This window comes from Salvia miltiorrhiza, chromosome 1, assembly GCF_028751815.1.
Source record: "Salvia miltiorrhiza cultivar Shanhuang (shh) chromosome 1, IMPLAD_Smil_shh, whole genome shotgun sequence".
Taxonomy (NCBI): domain Eukaryota; kingdom Viridiplantae; phylum Streptophyta; class Magnoliopsida; order Lamiales; family Lamiaceae; genus Salvia; species Salvia miltiorrhiza.
In genome coordinates this window covers 50,466,124-50,480,382 of record NC_080387.1, presented here as the reverse complement: position 1 = coordinate 50,480,382, position 14,259 = coordinate 50,466,124, and the positions used below count along the sequence as shown (strand labels likewise).

Sequence of the window (14,259 nt, the reverse complement as noted above, 5' to 3'; positions counted from 1 at the left end):
ATGATATTTAAAGTATCAAATAGTGATGTTCAAACGATTGACGCATAAAAGTCAGATATATTGTTTCAGGGTCCAAACGAGATAATCCTCAAAAGTTTGGCGTTCAAAAGTTAAATATTGTCTTTCGAGTTCTTGATGATCCTCTGGTCTTATAGAGTTGACATGGGATGATGCTTATATGACATATGAGATCTTAAATTAATTTTTATCCATCAATAGAAAAAAAATTGTACAAAATTTATATAAAAGAGTATTTTTATTATTCTAGCAAAAAATGAACATTTAATTGACGAATATAGTTGAAATTAATATAATGTAAACTCTATTACATCAAGTTAAATTAATTAAAAATAATATAAATAATTTAAATCAAAATTTAAAGTCCCGTCGAATTTCGACGGGTTATACACTAGTCACTAGAAAATAGGCGTGTTTATTAAGTGAATAAATCCTAACCACTAGATCTAAAATTTAAAGGGTCATGATTAAGTTCCTAGTTTTCATCTTAAGGGGCCGGGGTTTCTATATTAACCCCACCATATATATATATATATATATATATATATATATATATATATATATATATATATATAGTTCCCAATTTACCAATTAATATTGTAGTTAGTCTGACAATATAATTACTATAATTGCTTCTTATTAAATGTGTCACGCCCCAATTCCCGAAGGAAGGCACGAATGCCGAAACGTGACTAGGGGTTGGATTTAAGAAGCGGGAAAGAAAGGGAATAATAATAATAATAATAATAATAATAATAATAATAATAATAATAATAATAATTGTAAATATTTAATAATAATATAATAATATATATGTTCATCTCTTTTTGTTAATATTCTTAAAGAATATTAATGTATAGTAATCGTTGTTAGATAATTAAGCTAAGTATTATAACATATTTAATATTCAAGTCGGAAAGCTTGGCTCAGCACGCTGGTGGTTTAGAACCAGTCTACAAATACGTGCGGTCAAGCAGTCGGACATTTAATTACAATTTTAATAAAGCGGTAAATGATGGGGTAACCGAGTCTAGCTCGCCAAAAGGAGTTGACCGACCAGCTCACTCATGAAATTGGCATAGCACAACATGATCATGAGGGCTTTGGTCAAGCGTCCAAGAGGGGCCGACTACATGCACTCTCCATCGAGCGATAAATAAATTATTGCATAATAATAATATCATATATATAATCTTTAACTAGCATTTTACATACTCAAAATATATGACATATTTTTTTAATATAATAGCTAGCTATTTCAACATATTGCAGCCAACCCGCCACAGCTGCTTCCGTCTCCACCATCTTACTAACCTGAAAAGATTGAAAAGGTTTGTGGGCTGAGTACTAGTGTACCCAGTGGGTCATGCATTTTTGAAATAGTCATTTTCATATGATAGTCCATGCATATACGTGAATTATAGAAGGTTTTAAAAATAAACATTTAACTTCTATAATCACAAAACATTTTCATTCATTTGTGCGCTCCATACCGTAGCACCACTGTTACCCTTATCATTTCATTTGTAGTCCCTGGGCGACCCCTGGGAAGTAATCATTCATTCATTCATCATTAACTAGATGGGACCCCGGGATGAACCCACGTCAGCTACACCATCTAGCCGGATTAAGGGCGAACCCAAAATTCTCATTTCGTCTATAAGGCTCGTGGGGATCAATCCACTACCTTAAGACAGTGCGCACAACTTTTAATAGGTGTGTTAGACCCATTAAAAGCCACAATTGTTAACATAAGAGCATTAAACAGTGGGAGAACGTGAAAACGTTTTATGGACATACCACATTTCATATAATAACATCAGAGCTTAATAACTCAAATATATTTTGAAAAATAGAACCCACCTTTCAATTGTCGTCCACCCTTATGCCTTTAATAAGTTTACCCTTTTTTCTATGTCTTTAACTTAATTATGCTGAGCCCTATTTATACTATGTTTTCGTAGGAATGACGAGTCAATACTAGCTTCCTTAATAGGTTTATAGGTTTGAATAGTCAGCTCCTAGAATTACTACACATATACCAAACTTTATACTTATTATATCTATGTGCATGGTTTATATAATAGTTACGTAAGTAACTTATCCTCCATGCACTATATATCTATATATATAAAGATATAATAAATTCTTGAGTTTAATATATATATATATATATATTTACGTTAACATATATATACATATGTAATAGTTTAACTTTTTAGCTGTCTATTCAAGTTATAGATTTACGTGTGTGTGTATATATCTATATATATTACTATTATTATATTATATATAATGTAAATATCTATGTATACAATTTTATGTATATTTTAAAATAGCAATTAAATAAATATAATTTTAAGTCTAAGGACCATATTATAGTACAATGTAGCTGAGCTCGTTTTTATGAAATGCTTAATGAAATGTCAATGCAAATTTTAAGTATAATGGAAAATGAATAATAACATATTTATTCTAAAATTTAATTTATTCTATGCTCAAATAAATCCTAATTTTTTTTAGATTTCATCAAATATTCTAGAAAATAATTTAATATTTTTCTATGAAAAAAAAAATCGGGGTGTTACAAAATGAGACTGTAGTAATGTTTTAAATTTAGAGACAACATCATATTCTAACAAAAAACATATATTTTTTTTATTAATAATAAATTGTAGTCATGTAAATAAAAATATGGAAATAGTAGTCATTTTTATTTTGATACCATTACATGAAATTTGATGATTGCAGGAAAATTTTCATGTAAATTCGAGTGACAATGAATTTTTAATTTTGTGTAAATTCGTATAAAATGTAAATGTGCATTCCACAAATTTTGGTTACATAATTTTTTTTGTAAATAATGTACATGTGTTAGGGCACAATAATATTAAAATAAATAATATTTTTATATTTTTATTTACATTGATAGAATTTTCTTTTACTATTTGTGATAGGCTAAAATTAAATATTGTCTCTTAAGGTAAATCTAACGCTAAAGTAAATAGTGACAGAGTTGGTCTCCTGTGAGACTAAGTGTATGGAAGAGACAGGTCGGGAGCGAGTTGGGCCAAGTTGGGCGTGTCCTGGGAATATATATAACAATTGTTTTTCTGAATATATTAAAAAATGAGGTTGTGATGCAATGAGTAATTAAATAATTTAATTACTCATTAATTACTTATTCTAATTTCAAACATGTGTAAATGTGTAATATTACTCAAAATAGAACATGCTCATTTACACCATTTAATATTACTCATGTACACATGTTTGAAACTAGACATGTTTGATATTACTCGTATTTTTCTAATTGTGTTGGGGTGGGCTCTATTCTTTTTCATCCAGGCCCAATAAGTTGTGGGCTTTCTCGAATCGGTCTATTCCATCAATTCCAGTTATTAAAATCGCAAATCAGCTATTCTCGAACGACGTCGTTTGCGAGGTCCAAAACCCTTAAAACCCTCCACTGCAGCTGCCAGCTGCTCATCACTCCGAAAATGGTCGCCGTGAAAAAAACCAAACCCCCAATGGACGCCGCCGTCGACCTCAAATCCGACGTCGCCGCCTTCGCCTCTTCCCTCGGCTTCTCGTCCTCCGCCCCCTCCTCCGGCTTCAACGACGCCGATTTCCGCAAAACCGGCTCCTTCAAACCCGCCTCCCAATCCCCAACCCAAAAACCACCACCCGCAGCCAAAAACCCTAAATCAAACCCCAAGCAATATCCTAAACCAGCTCAAAACCAGAAGGGCGATTTCAAGAGCGGTAATTCGCAGGAAAAGCGTGTCGATGGTAAGTTCGGCAATCATAAACCGAGCACCAAACAGTATCCTAAACCAGCTCAAAACCAGAAGCGCGATTTCAGGAGCAGTAATTTGCCGGAAGAGAATGACTACAGTAAGTTTAAGAATCTCCCGAAGCTTCCGTTGGTGAAATCGAGCTCGTCGGGAGTCTGGCACAGCGACGCAGCTGAGCTGGAGGAGAAACTGATTGGGAATGATAAGAAAATCGAGTTCAAGGATGCGGAGGAGTGGAACGGTTTGGTGGAGAAGAAGAAGGAGCTAGGGGAGCGGTTATTGGCTCAGTACGCGCAGGAGTATTTGTCGTCGCGTGGGCAACATGGGGATATTAAGATGCTTTTCGCCACTCAGAGGTCAGGGACGGCTGCGGATAAGGTCTCGGCGCTGTCTGTTTTGATTGGGGATAATGCAGTTGCTAACCTTAGAGCCATTGACACGCTTTTGGGTAATTTTTTATTTTTTTAGTGAATTCAATTTTGTTTTGAGCTGATTTGGTTTCAGTTATTGGGATAGTATTAAGAGGCTTATAAGCTTCAAAAGCTTATAAGATGTTTTAATAGCTTTTAAGATGTATGGCTCTTAAGTTGTCAAAGTGTTCAAAATAATTAAGCTTATAACAGAGTGAATTGTGGGTTAAGAGAGAAAAAATGGAGGAGATGTGAAATAGGAATGATATACGATGGGAATAACAAATAATAGTTGAGTTATTTTTGTAAAACGATTGCTGCTTAGAAGATTACAAAAAAATAAGTTGGGGTTGATGAACGTAGGGAGCTTATAAGCTGTTGGATCTATTTTTCATTTAGGAGCTTATTTTGTCAAACACTTTTTGAGGAGCTTATAAGCTCAGCCAAACACCCCTTAAGTTTGGACCAGAGATGGTTTTAGTGTACTTTGATAATTTTTGTTTTGGGTTGCTTAGCTGATTGTTAGCTACTAGGTGTAGTAAAGCTACATATGTCGTAACGATCGTGAATGCATTTTGCCTAATTTGGAATTTAATAGCTCTCAGTGTCTGCGAAAAATACCAGTCATCGTAGCAAGCTGGGACTAGTTGATTGTAGATTAGTCTTTGTTTTCATTTTGCTATTGGGGGAATGCTAGAGAGTGAAATTTATCTATTTAGTCCCCATCTGCATTGTAAGTTAACAATGTGAGAATTATGATATGCAGGAATGGTGACTTCAAAAGTTGGGAAACGACATGCATTCACAGCCTTTGAAGCACTGAAAGAAATGTTTCTTATGTGAGTTCGCCTAATTTCTTTATTTCCCTTGGCTTGTGCAACAGTTGAAATTTCCATAGTGCAGTTTTCCTCAAGTAAACATTTCTGAAAATCACAACCAATAGTTGTGCAAGCACTAGCCTCTTTCAGCTTCCTTAACTAGCGAGTTTATGTTGATTGGTTATTGGTGGCATTCTAGTTTAGAAGGGAATCTGATCTTTGTTAAATTCTTTTTCCAGTCTTCTACCGGATCGAAAGCTGAAAACTCTTTCTCAGAGGCCTCTAAATCACCTATCTGATACCAAAGATGGTTACTCTCTATTACTTTTTTGGTATTGGGAGCAATGCTTGAAGGAGAGGTATCTCTTGTTTCATTTTCTGATACCAAAGATGGTTACTCTCTAAATCACCTAACTATTGATTTGTCACTTTGAAATATGATGGTTATGTGCAATACAATAAGATTGTGTGAGAGAATCATTGTCCATGGAATACATGAGTGACACTGTTAATTTGCAGGTATGAACAATTTGTTTCTGCTCTTCAGGAAGCTTCCCTGGATGTAATAGTTAGGCTTAAAAGCATGGCATTAAAGGTAAGCATATCACCTTTGCTTGTGCGGCGCAGTTTATCAATTTTTCTTGCAAGGATAAAACACTCGCTCATTATTTAATTGGTGCTGCTTGTTATTTGACAATTAGTTTGACATATCCAATTATAAAGATAATCTGGTTTATTTGGCTATCAGTTAATGACTAGTAATTTTGCAATGCGAATAACAGCCAGTGGATTATGTGGTGTAACTGGTTCCAGTTAGAGAAGAACAGAAGTCCTTGTATTCATGTTTGATCCAATGTTTCAGATCATATATACGTTGCTGAAGACAAAATCAGAACAAGAGCGCAAGTTGCTATCAGCACTGGTGAATAAGGTACGTCTAGGGTCTCTTTTTGTAAACAATATGAAGGACAAATTAGCAATTCAGCAACTATGTTATTCTTGATTCCCTGGCAGCTTGGAGATCCTGAAAACAAAGTTGCGTCAAATGCTGATTATCACTTGGCAAATCTTTTATCTGAGCATCCAAATATGAAGGTGATTTTTCGTCTTTGTACCTTATGCTATAGCCCTTTATTTTGTGGTATATCCATTTCAACATAGAGAAATTTTGTCATTCATTAGGAGGCTTTTCAATGTTTTTTTTACGGTTTCTTGTGGATGAGCCTCCAGTAATTAATTTTTAAAAAAATCTGCCTTTTGTTATCTACATATTCCATGCCTTGCCATCATACTAATGCAAGAAGAAATTAAAGAGCTTATTCTTTCTGTTTACAGGCAGTGGTAATAGATGAAGTGGACAATTTCCTTTTTCGACCTCGTCTTGGATTGCGCTCCAAGTATCATGCTGTATGGTTGAATCAAATTTCATCATTATTTTACTGTCAATTTAATACTCGACTGATCTTTTTATCTGATTGAGATTATATTTGAGTTATTGTGCTTGGTTACTTTGCACCAGGAACTTGTTAAAATGAAAAGCTCAACCTAAGTCTGGGCTAACTAGTATGATAAAAGAGCTATCTTACACAACATTGCATGTTAAAATTACGATACTGCCAGCTTGATTCTTCTATGGATGGACAGGTAAACTTCTTGACTCAAATTCGTTTGAGTCACAAAGGAGATGGACCTAAAGCAGCAAAACGGTTGATTGATATATATTTCGCCCTTTTCAAGGTAGGATCTGGAGTTTCAATACTTACCCTTCTATAGTGCAATTCATATGCTCTGTGTCAATCCTGGGTATTTCGTTGAATTAAAGAGTTTAATTACATGTTTTACTCTAGGTTTTGATTTCAGAGGCGTCAGCAGCACAATCAGTAGAAACGAATGACAAAAAAGCTTCAGGTCCTTCAAAAGAGGGTAAAACGAAAGCCTCATCGGAGTCGCATATTGAAATGGATTCACGGTTATTATCAGCTCTTTTAACTGTCAGTAAAAACGATCTCCTTTTCTTTTCTAGTTAACATCATAAACTGGAAGTATCTGGTACCTGTTTCTTGTAACGATGGTATTAATATTAACATCATAAACTGGAAGTATCTGATACCTTTACGTAACTATAGTTTCTGACTTTTCCGGAGCAGACTGCTGCTAATTCCTTAGTGTACTAGTATTTCCATTAGCATATTTTGAATTGAATGAAAGAGCAATATTTAAGTTTTTGTTTCCAACTTTACTTCATCTGTGCCTGTTGGTTGCCTACCTTAATCTTGTTGCTATGATAGATTGTCAATTATGGAAGACTTGACAAATAATTGATTGAAAGCTACCCTTCTGATGCAGGGTGTTAATCGAGCTTTCCCGTTTGTTTCTAGTGATGAAGCTGATGATGTCATAGAGGTCCAGACGCCACTGTTGTTCCAGCTGGTAGGGCTTTTACTGCCAAGTATTTACATTGATTTAAAAATGGTCTATATCCAAGATATCTTACATCAGAATGTATGTGCTTTCTGACTAGGTTCATTCTAAGAATTTCAATGTGGGTGTCCAAGCCCTGATGCTTCTTGACAAAATCTCATCCAAAAATCAAATTGTCAGTGACCGGTTTTATCGTGCCTTATACTCAAAATTGCTGCTCCCAGCTGCGATGAATTCTTCCAAGGTCAATAATATTATCTACATTTTGAATTCTTAGTTAATGCCCTTCAATCAGCTTGTTCGTAAATAATTTAAATTTCAGATACTTGTATTAAGCAATATAGGAGGCAGGCCTACATGGTTACGCTTCCTCTGATTTGTTAAGACTATTTCTCCTTTCATTCGATGTGATAAATTTACTTGGTAAAAGCTTTGTCGCTACAAAGGTAGGCACATGGTCAGCAAGTCACCCATAGGGAACTTTTACTACTTCAGTTTAGCTGCCTTTTGATTATGGTTAAAGATTTGGATTTTTATATGCCCCGGTAGCTATTAGAAGCATTAAATTCGGCCCACTTTTACATTGCTGATGGAAGACAATAATTGTGTTTTGTTCCACAAATGACAGGAAGAAATGTTTATTGCACTTCTATTGAGGGCAATGAAGAACGACATTAATATAAAGCGTGTATCTGCATTCGCAAAGCGTCTGTTGCAGGTTTGTATTAAATTCGGCATTTCCCTGTTACAGTCTTGGAGTAGAGACATATGGCTCAGTATCATATATGCATCTGTGTCCCTATGCTTGCCAGTTCTAAAATTTGGTATCATGATATTATTGCTCTTAGCATATATTATTTGTCAGATGCTAAAAAAACTGTACTTGGGGACTGCAAATTATGTTATGCTTTATTAACAGCTTTACTGTAACAGGTTGCCTTACAGCTGCCGCCTCAGTATGCCTGTGGATGTCTTTTTCTGCTTTCTGAAGTCCTTAAAGCCCGTCCCCCTCTTTGGTATGCTGTTTTCTTCTAGAAAATATCTTTCAGTGTAGTAAGATACACAGATCGTCGAAGGTTGAAAATGGAACCTTTTCTTTTATCTTAGGAATATGGTGCTTCAAAACGAGGTCGTTGATGCTGATGATGATCTTGAGCATTTCGAAGATATTACTGAAAATGACGGCGATCAGGCAATTCCTGCATTGGATAACAGTGACAAGAAGGGCGGAGTAGCTGAATCCAGTCATGCATCTGACGATGATAGTGAGGAATCACTTCTCGAAGGTGGTTCTGTGACCTCAGATTCCGAGGAGGATAACGAAGCAGACGATTTATTTGGGAAAGGTGGTTTCAAAAAAGCTGTGAAGTCGAAGTCGAAGTCAAATTCGACTGGTGACCTCGAAGTGTGCAGTCATCAAGGCCCGACGCTGCCACCTGGAGGTTACAATCCACGCCACAGAGAACCTGCTTACTGGTAATTTTAGTTCTTGTATGTTTTTTCAGCACATTCGAACTTATAATTGTGTGCGAATGAGAACACAGACTCATGGGCAAATTCAACAGCAATGCAGATCGGGCCGCCTGGCGAGAGCTGACGGTATTTGCTTCACACGTTCACCCTTCCGTCGCTGCAATGGCCAAAACCCTTCTCTCCGGAGTGAACATCGTGTACAATGGTAATCCTATCAGTGACCTCTCTCTTGGTGCATTTCTCGACAAGTTCATGGAGAAGAAGCCGAAGCAGAACACGTGGCACGGTGCCTCCGACATTGAACCTGCCAAGAAGGTTAGTTCCCATAAATATATGATCAACCAATATTTATAAAATTTGAAAAGAGTTTGAAGAAACGGTTCGATCCTCTTATCTTGATTTCTCGAACCAACGAGCTGTACGTTCCCATTTTGCTCGAACAGTTTTCAAGTGATCTACAACTTCATCTGTTTTCCTACAGATTGACATGAACCGTCAGCTGATAGGACCGGAGATCCTATCGTTGGCCGAGGCTGACGTGCCACCCGAGGACGTAGTTTTCCACAAGTTCTACATGAACAAAAAGGACTCCTCTAAGAAGCTCAAGAAGATGAAGAAGAAGAAGAAGACGGCCGAGGACGAGGCCGCTGAAGAGATCTACGCTATTGCCGGGGACGAGGATGAGAGCGACAACGAAGAGATCGAAAATGTCTTGGACTCCGCCAACCCTTCAGAAGCAGACAGTGATCACGATTATGACAATCTCGACAATGAAGACGATGCTGACCTGATAGCCGAGGCGAGCGACGAAGAAATCGGCATCCCTTCAGATGAAGAAGGGTCCAACTCCGACATAGGTTTAGACGAGGACAGCGATGATGATATCGCGGAAGGACAAGCAGACGATGGAAGCGACTTTGATGGAGATGAAGTCGAAGCCGGGTTTGCCGACGACAGCGACGGTGGAAGCGACGAGCTCGATGAAAGCTTTGAACAAGGGAAGAAATTGAAGATGAAGACGAAGACGAAGAAGCGAAAATCGAGTAAAGTTTCTGGAGCTTCGCCGTTTGCCAGCCTTGATGATTATGAACATTTAATGGAGGAGGAAAGTCTTGAACCGAACGCACCCACAGAGAAGAAGAAACGCAAGTCGAAGAAGGACAAAAAGAAGAGGAAACTATCTTAGTAGCTTTGCTTGTGCAGGTTATACAGAACTCCGGCGATTTTCCAACGCCAGTGCGGCGGCGCATCAGAAGCAGAAGCTTCTTCAGCCAATTTCAGCGATGGTTGGTCATAAAAATTTTGCGATATTTTTTGTCCTTTGCAAATGTGCTCTTAGGGGAATTTTGTTTGTCACTTTCAATTTGAAACTTTTACTTTCAATGTGTATTTTGAATCATATTATTGAAAGAGTATATGAAAGTAGCTATTTTCTTTTAGTAAATTTAAAATTTATTCATTTAAGTAGAAATTTAAAAAATTACCCATTTTTTTGCGTTAAATAACTAAATTGCTCTTAAGATTAAAATTTAAAAAATACCCACTCTTAATTCCTAATCACTTTCTCTCTCACTCTGCAAAAACGTCTGTCTGTCTGTCTACACTCTCTCTCTTTCTCTCCCTCCCCCTTTCTTTCTCTCTTCCAGCGGAGGATCGGACTGCGGCGATGGCAGGAGGTGAGGGCGACGGACGACGTAGATCTCGCAGCAGCTGAGGGCGGCGGTCCTTGCAGCTTGCTGCTCGTCTGGGCAAAGAAGGGACGAAGGGGTCCTCGGCGGTTGGAATTTCTAGGGGAAGAAGAAAGAGGAATCGAGAGGCGAGGGCACGGCGGAGCTGCTGCGGCTGCGATAGTGGCGGCTCAGGGCGGCGATTTGCCAGATTTGAGATGGAGAAGGATTTAGGGACTCTAGTCTCTAGATTTTGGGGATTTTTCTTAGTTGTATAAAATACTGGCCACCGTGTAAGTACTTCTCTGTCAACGCTTTCTCCTTGACACTCTTAGCCGTCTCCATGAAATTGCCCGTAGATATAACAAGCACCGACCTCGACGTCGATGATAAACTCGCGAGGATTTGCAGCCTCGTTTTGATGTCTGCTAGCATGAGTAATTTCATGACATCCATGGAGAATAATGAAATTGTGTTGAACATAGGCGCTTTACGCATTTTAGTCATTACTATTGCAGTAAATGTGTTCATTCATATAGTTCAGATGCATTCCTTCAGTGATTTTGGATATATTTTGGGCGAACAAGTTTCATCTGCTGTGATCATGCTCCCCTTGCTCGCTACGCTCAGTTTGTGGTGGCCATTTCTGGCACCTCGAGTCTCTTGTGTCTATTGGCAGCTCTAACTTTGGCATTGGCTCGTGCTCGATCTTTGGTGGTGGCTCCAAGCTCGGGTTTTAGACGAGAAATCTCTAACTATAGGTTTGTTGGAGTGGTGATTGGAAGCATTGCTCCTCTATTCAGATGGTTTGTTGCTTGGTGGTTCAGGATTTCGGAGATGAGATCAAGATTGAGGAGTAGTGGTGGAGTGGAGGGGCAGATCACTTCCTTTTCAAGTTCAAAACCGTGTGTGGAAGAAGCTGCTTCGTGATGCATTGTGCTCTTCCTCTCTACTAGATTTGGGAAAGCGATTTTCCTATGTTTCTGCAGGCCACATTCAATGGCGGAATCTGAATCAAAAGATGGAGCAGAAGTGGATTTTAGCATCTATGTTCTTCTTCTTGATCAAACCCTCAAGAACATCTGCAACGAGGTGGATAGGCTTATGCAGATAGACTTCTGAAGAAATCTGCCAACTTCAATGGGGTGGGACAGTTTGACAGCAGCCAAGTTCCACGCTTGCATTCTCAAGAACCTCCCAATTGCTGCTCTCTCTGCCCCTGCTGACTTTAACAACCATTTCACTTGCACTTGCCAATGTTGCACATGATTAGGCTACCTAGTTATTGACTAGTGTTAGTGAGGGCTTGTCCATTGTGAAGCTCATTGAGAAAACTTAATGTTCTTTTTCTTCAATTTCGACCATATATATGAATTCACAACTTAATATTCTTGAATTCATAACTAAATTTATGAATTCAAAACTTAATGTTATTAAATTCACAATCAGATTTATGAATTCATTACTAAAATTAGAATTCACAATCAGCTCGATAAATTCACGATTGAATCATTAGTGTTGGTTGTGAATTCGAGTTTTAAAGTTCGAATTTCCAGCTAGTTATTTTGGTTGTGAATTCAAACTTTAAAATTTAAATTTATGACTACTTGAATTCACAACCAAAATAAATCCTGGTTGTGAATTCGAGTTTTAAAGCTCAAATTCACAACTAGTTGTTTTGGTTGTGAATCAAAATTTTAAAATTCAAATTTACAACTATTTGAATTCACAACTAAAAGGTTATGAATTTGACTGGTTGTGAAATGCACGAATTTTTTAAAGGATGGTATTTAAATTTTTATATGCAAGGGTAAAATAGTAAGTGTGAGTATTTTTTTTTAAGTTTTTATTTTAGTGGGTAATTTTTAAGTTTACTAAAAGAAATAGACTATTTTCAAAATCCACTCTTACTGAAAAGAGGTTCGAATATAATATAACATGAAAATGGTAATTGCGCTTAATTATACAAGCTATTAACCAAATTTTGTGTATGTAGTAAAACTTTTTAATTATTCTAATTTTTATACGGAATTATTTTAATTTTCACATAAAAAAAAATCAATGGTGAGACTGTTAATCACCTCTAATGTCAATCACCTCTAAATTAATGGTGAGATGGATGTTTGAAATATGTAAATGACTAAACTTTGGTTTGTGTATGTATGTACTACAAACTTTTAATTGTTCTTATTTCTATAAGAAATTGTTTTAATTTTGACACAGAATATGTATATGATTGTTTATTATCTCTAAGTAGGGATGGCAGTGGATCTTGGACCCGGTCCAGATCCGTGGATCCAGATATGTTTTTACGGATCTGGATCTCAATTTTTTGGATTCGACGGATCTGAATCTGGATCATAGTTTTGAAAACGGATCTGGATCTGGATCTTGAAATTTTAGATCCAGATCCGGCCCAAATCCGACCCTTGGATCCGTTTTATTTTATATATTTTTTTATATTATATATTTAGTTTAATAATAATATTAACTAAATTAAAAATAATAAATAAATTATATTCAAAAGAATAAAAACTAAAAGTAATTAGATAAAAGTATTTTGTGTTATATTTTTCATGATGGAAATTAGATGTTGATTTTGTGAATTTTTTTTAATTTAATTTAAAAATAGTAGATCCATGAATCTGGACCCGTGGACCCGCGGATCTGGATCCAAAATTTTCAGATCCACGGATCTGGATCTGGATCTGGTATATGAAAACGGATCTGGATCTGGTATTGGCCAGACCCGGTCCAGATCCGGCCCGTTGCCATCCCTACCTCTAAGTTAATAGTAAAATTATTAATAATCTTTAATCTAAGGGTGAGATAAATACCTAAAATATGTAAATGGCTGATATATTACTTGATGTAGTTGGATGTTTTAATTTACCATTATAAATTTATTAATTTGTTGAAAATTAACCATCATAAAAAATTTAAATAATAAAAAATTTATTTATTTAAAAAAATTAATTACATATAAATTACTGAACTTTTAATAAATGTTATATAAAAATTTTAAAATCTTTATTAAAATTATTCAACTACGCCCTCCATCCAAATGTCCTAAGAAAGAATGGCCCGGATCTTAAAAAAACTTTGTGCTATTTATTTAGTGAGTGGAAAAATGGACCCATCAATTAAGAAAAAATGAAAAAAATTTAATTAAGTAAGTAAGTGAAAAAAAGGGGCCACAAGTTAGTGAGGAGAAAAGAGATCCTCGAATTATTACTAAAAATAGATTACAGCGTCTTTTTATGGACAAACTAAAATGATAAATTTGTATATTCCTTCATTTTGCTTCCAAACTTTAAACCTGAAAAGGGGCCACAGAGGGGGTATTTTTTATTTTTTTTTCTCAATTTTTATATTCATTCATTTTACTTCCAAATTTTAAATCTAAAATAACGTCGTTTTCATCCAATTATATAATACATAGATTTTATTTTTCTACACAATCATATTTTTGTTACGTGAGCATATTTATACAAATTGAATATATTTATATCATCGATGAGCATATTTATACAAATTGAATATATTTATATCATATCACAACGATGAAAGTTATGCGTGTGCATAAAATAAAAAAAAATTAAATAATTTTAATAAAAATTTTAAAGTCTGTGTACAAAACAAAAATTTATTAAAT

At 35.8% G+C, this 14,259-nt stretch overlaps 1 protein-coding gene and 1 long non-coding RNA gene across 2 annotated transcripts; one reads left to right on the top strand and one right to left on the bottom strand.

Annotated features, from left to right (window-relative positions):
• Positions 1-1,182: 1,182 nt before the first annotated feature.
• On the bottom strand, positions 1,183-1,937 carry LOC130990550 (uncharacterized). The gene is made up of 2 exons (XR_009090962.1): positions 1,882-1,937; positions 1,183-1,332 (listed from the first exon to the last, which is right to left on the bottom strand). It is a non-coding gene; the product is annotated as an uncharacterized LOC130990550 (long non-coding RNA).
• A 1,516-nt stretch (positions 1,938-3,453) lies between these two features.
• On the top strand, positions 3,454-10,381 carry LOC130990544 (protein SLOW WALKER 2). The gene is made up of 16 exons (XM_057914773.1): positions 3,454-4,263; positions 4,992-5,064; positions 5,283-5,402; positions 5,563-5,638; positions 5,906-5,974; positions 6,058-6,138; positions 6,379-6,450; positions 6,688-6,780; positions 6,891-7,034; positions 7,390-7,473; positions 7,565-7,708; positions 8,093-8,182; positions 8,398-8,480; positions 8,572-8,940; positions 9,030-9,252; positions 9,419-10,381. Exons 1-16 carry the CDS (start codon positions 3,519-3,521, stop codon positions 10,121-10,123), a joined length of 3,171 nt encoding a protein of 1,056 aa, XP_057770756.1. The 5' UTR covers positions 3,454-3,518; the 3' UTR covers positions 10,124-10,381.
• The last annotated feature ends 3,878 nt before the right edge of the window (positions 10,382-14,259 follow it).

Bases quoted from the DNA above. Each gene is read 5' to 3' on its own strand.
- LOC130990544 (XM_057914773.1), top strand. From the start codon at position 3,519: ATGGTCGCCGTGAAAAAAACCAAACCCCCAATGGACGCCGCCGTCGAC. The intron at 6,781-6,890 runs GTAGGATCTGGA...GTTTTACTCTAG, and splicing joins TATATTTCGCCCTTTTCAAG to GTTTTGATTTCAGAGGCGTC. The intron at 8,183-8,397 runs GTTTGTATTAAA...TTACTGTAACAG, and splicing joins TCGCAAAGCGTCTGTTGCAG to GTTGCCTTACAGCTGCCGCC.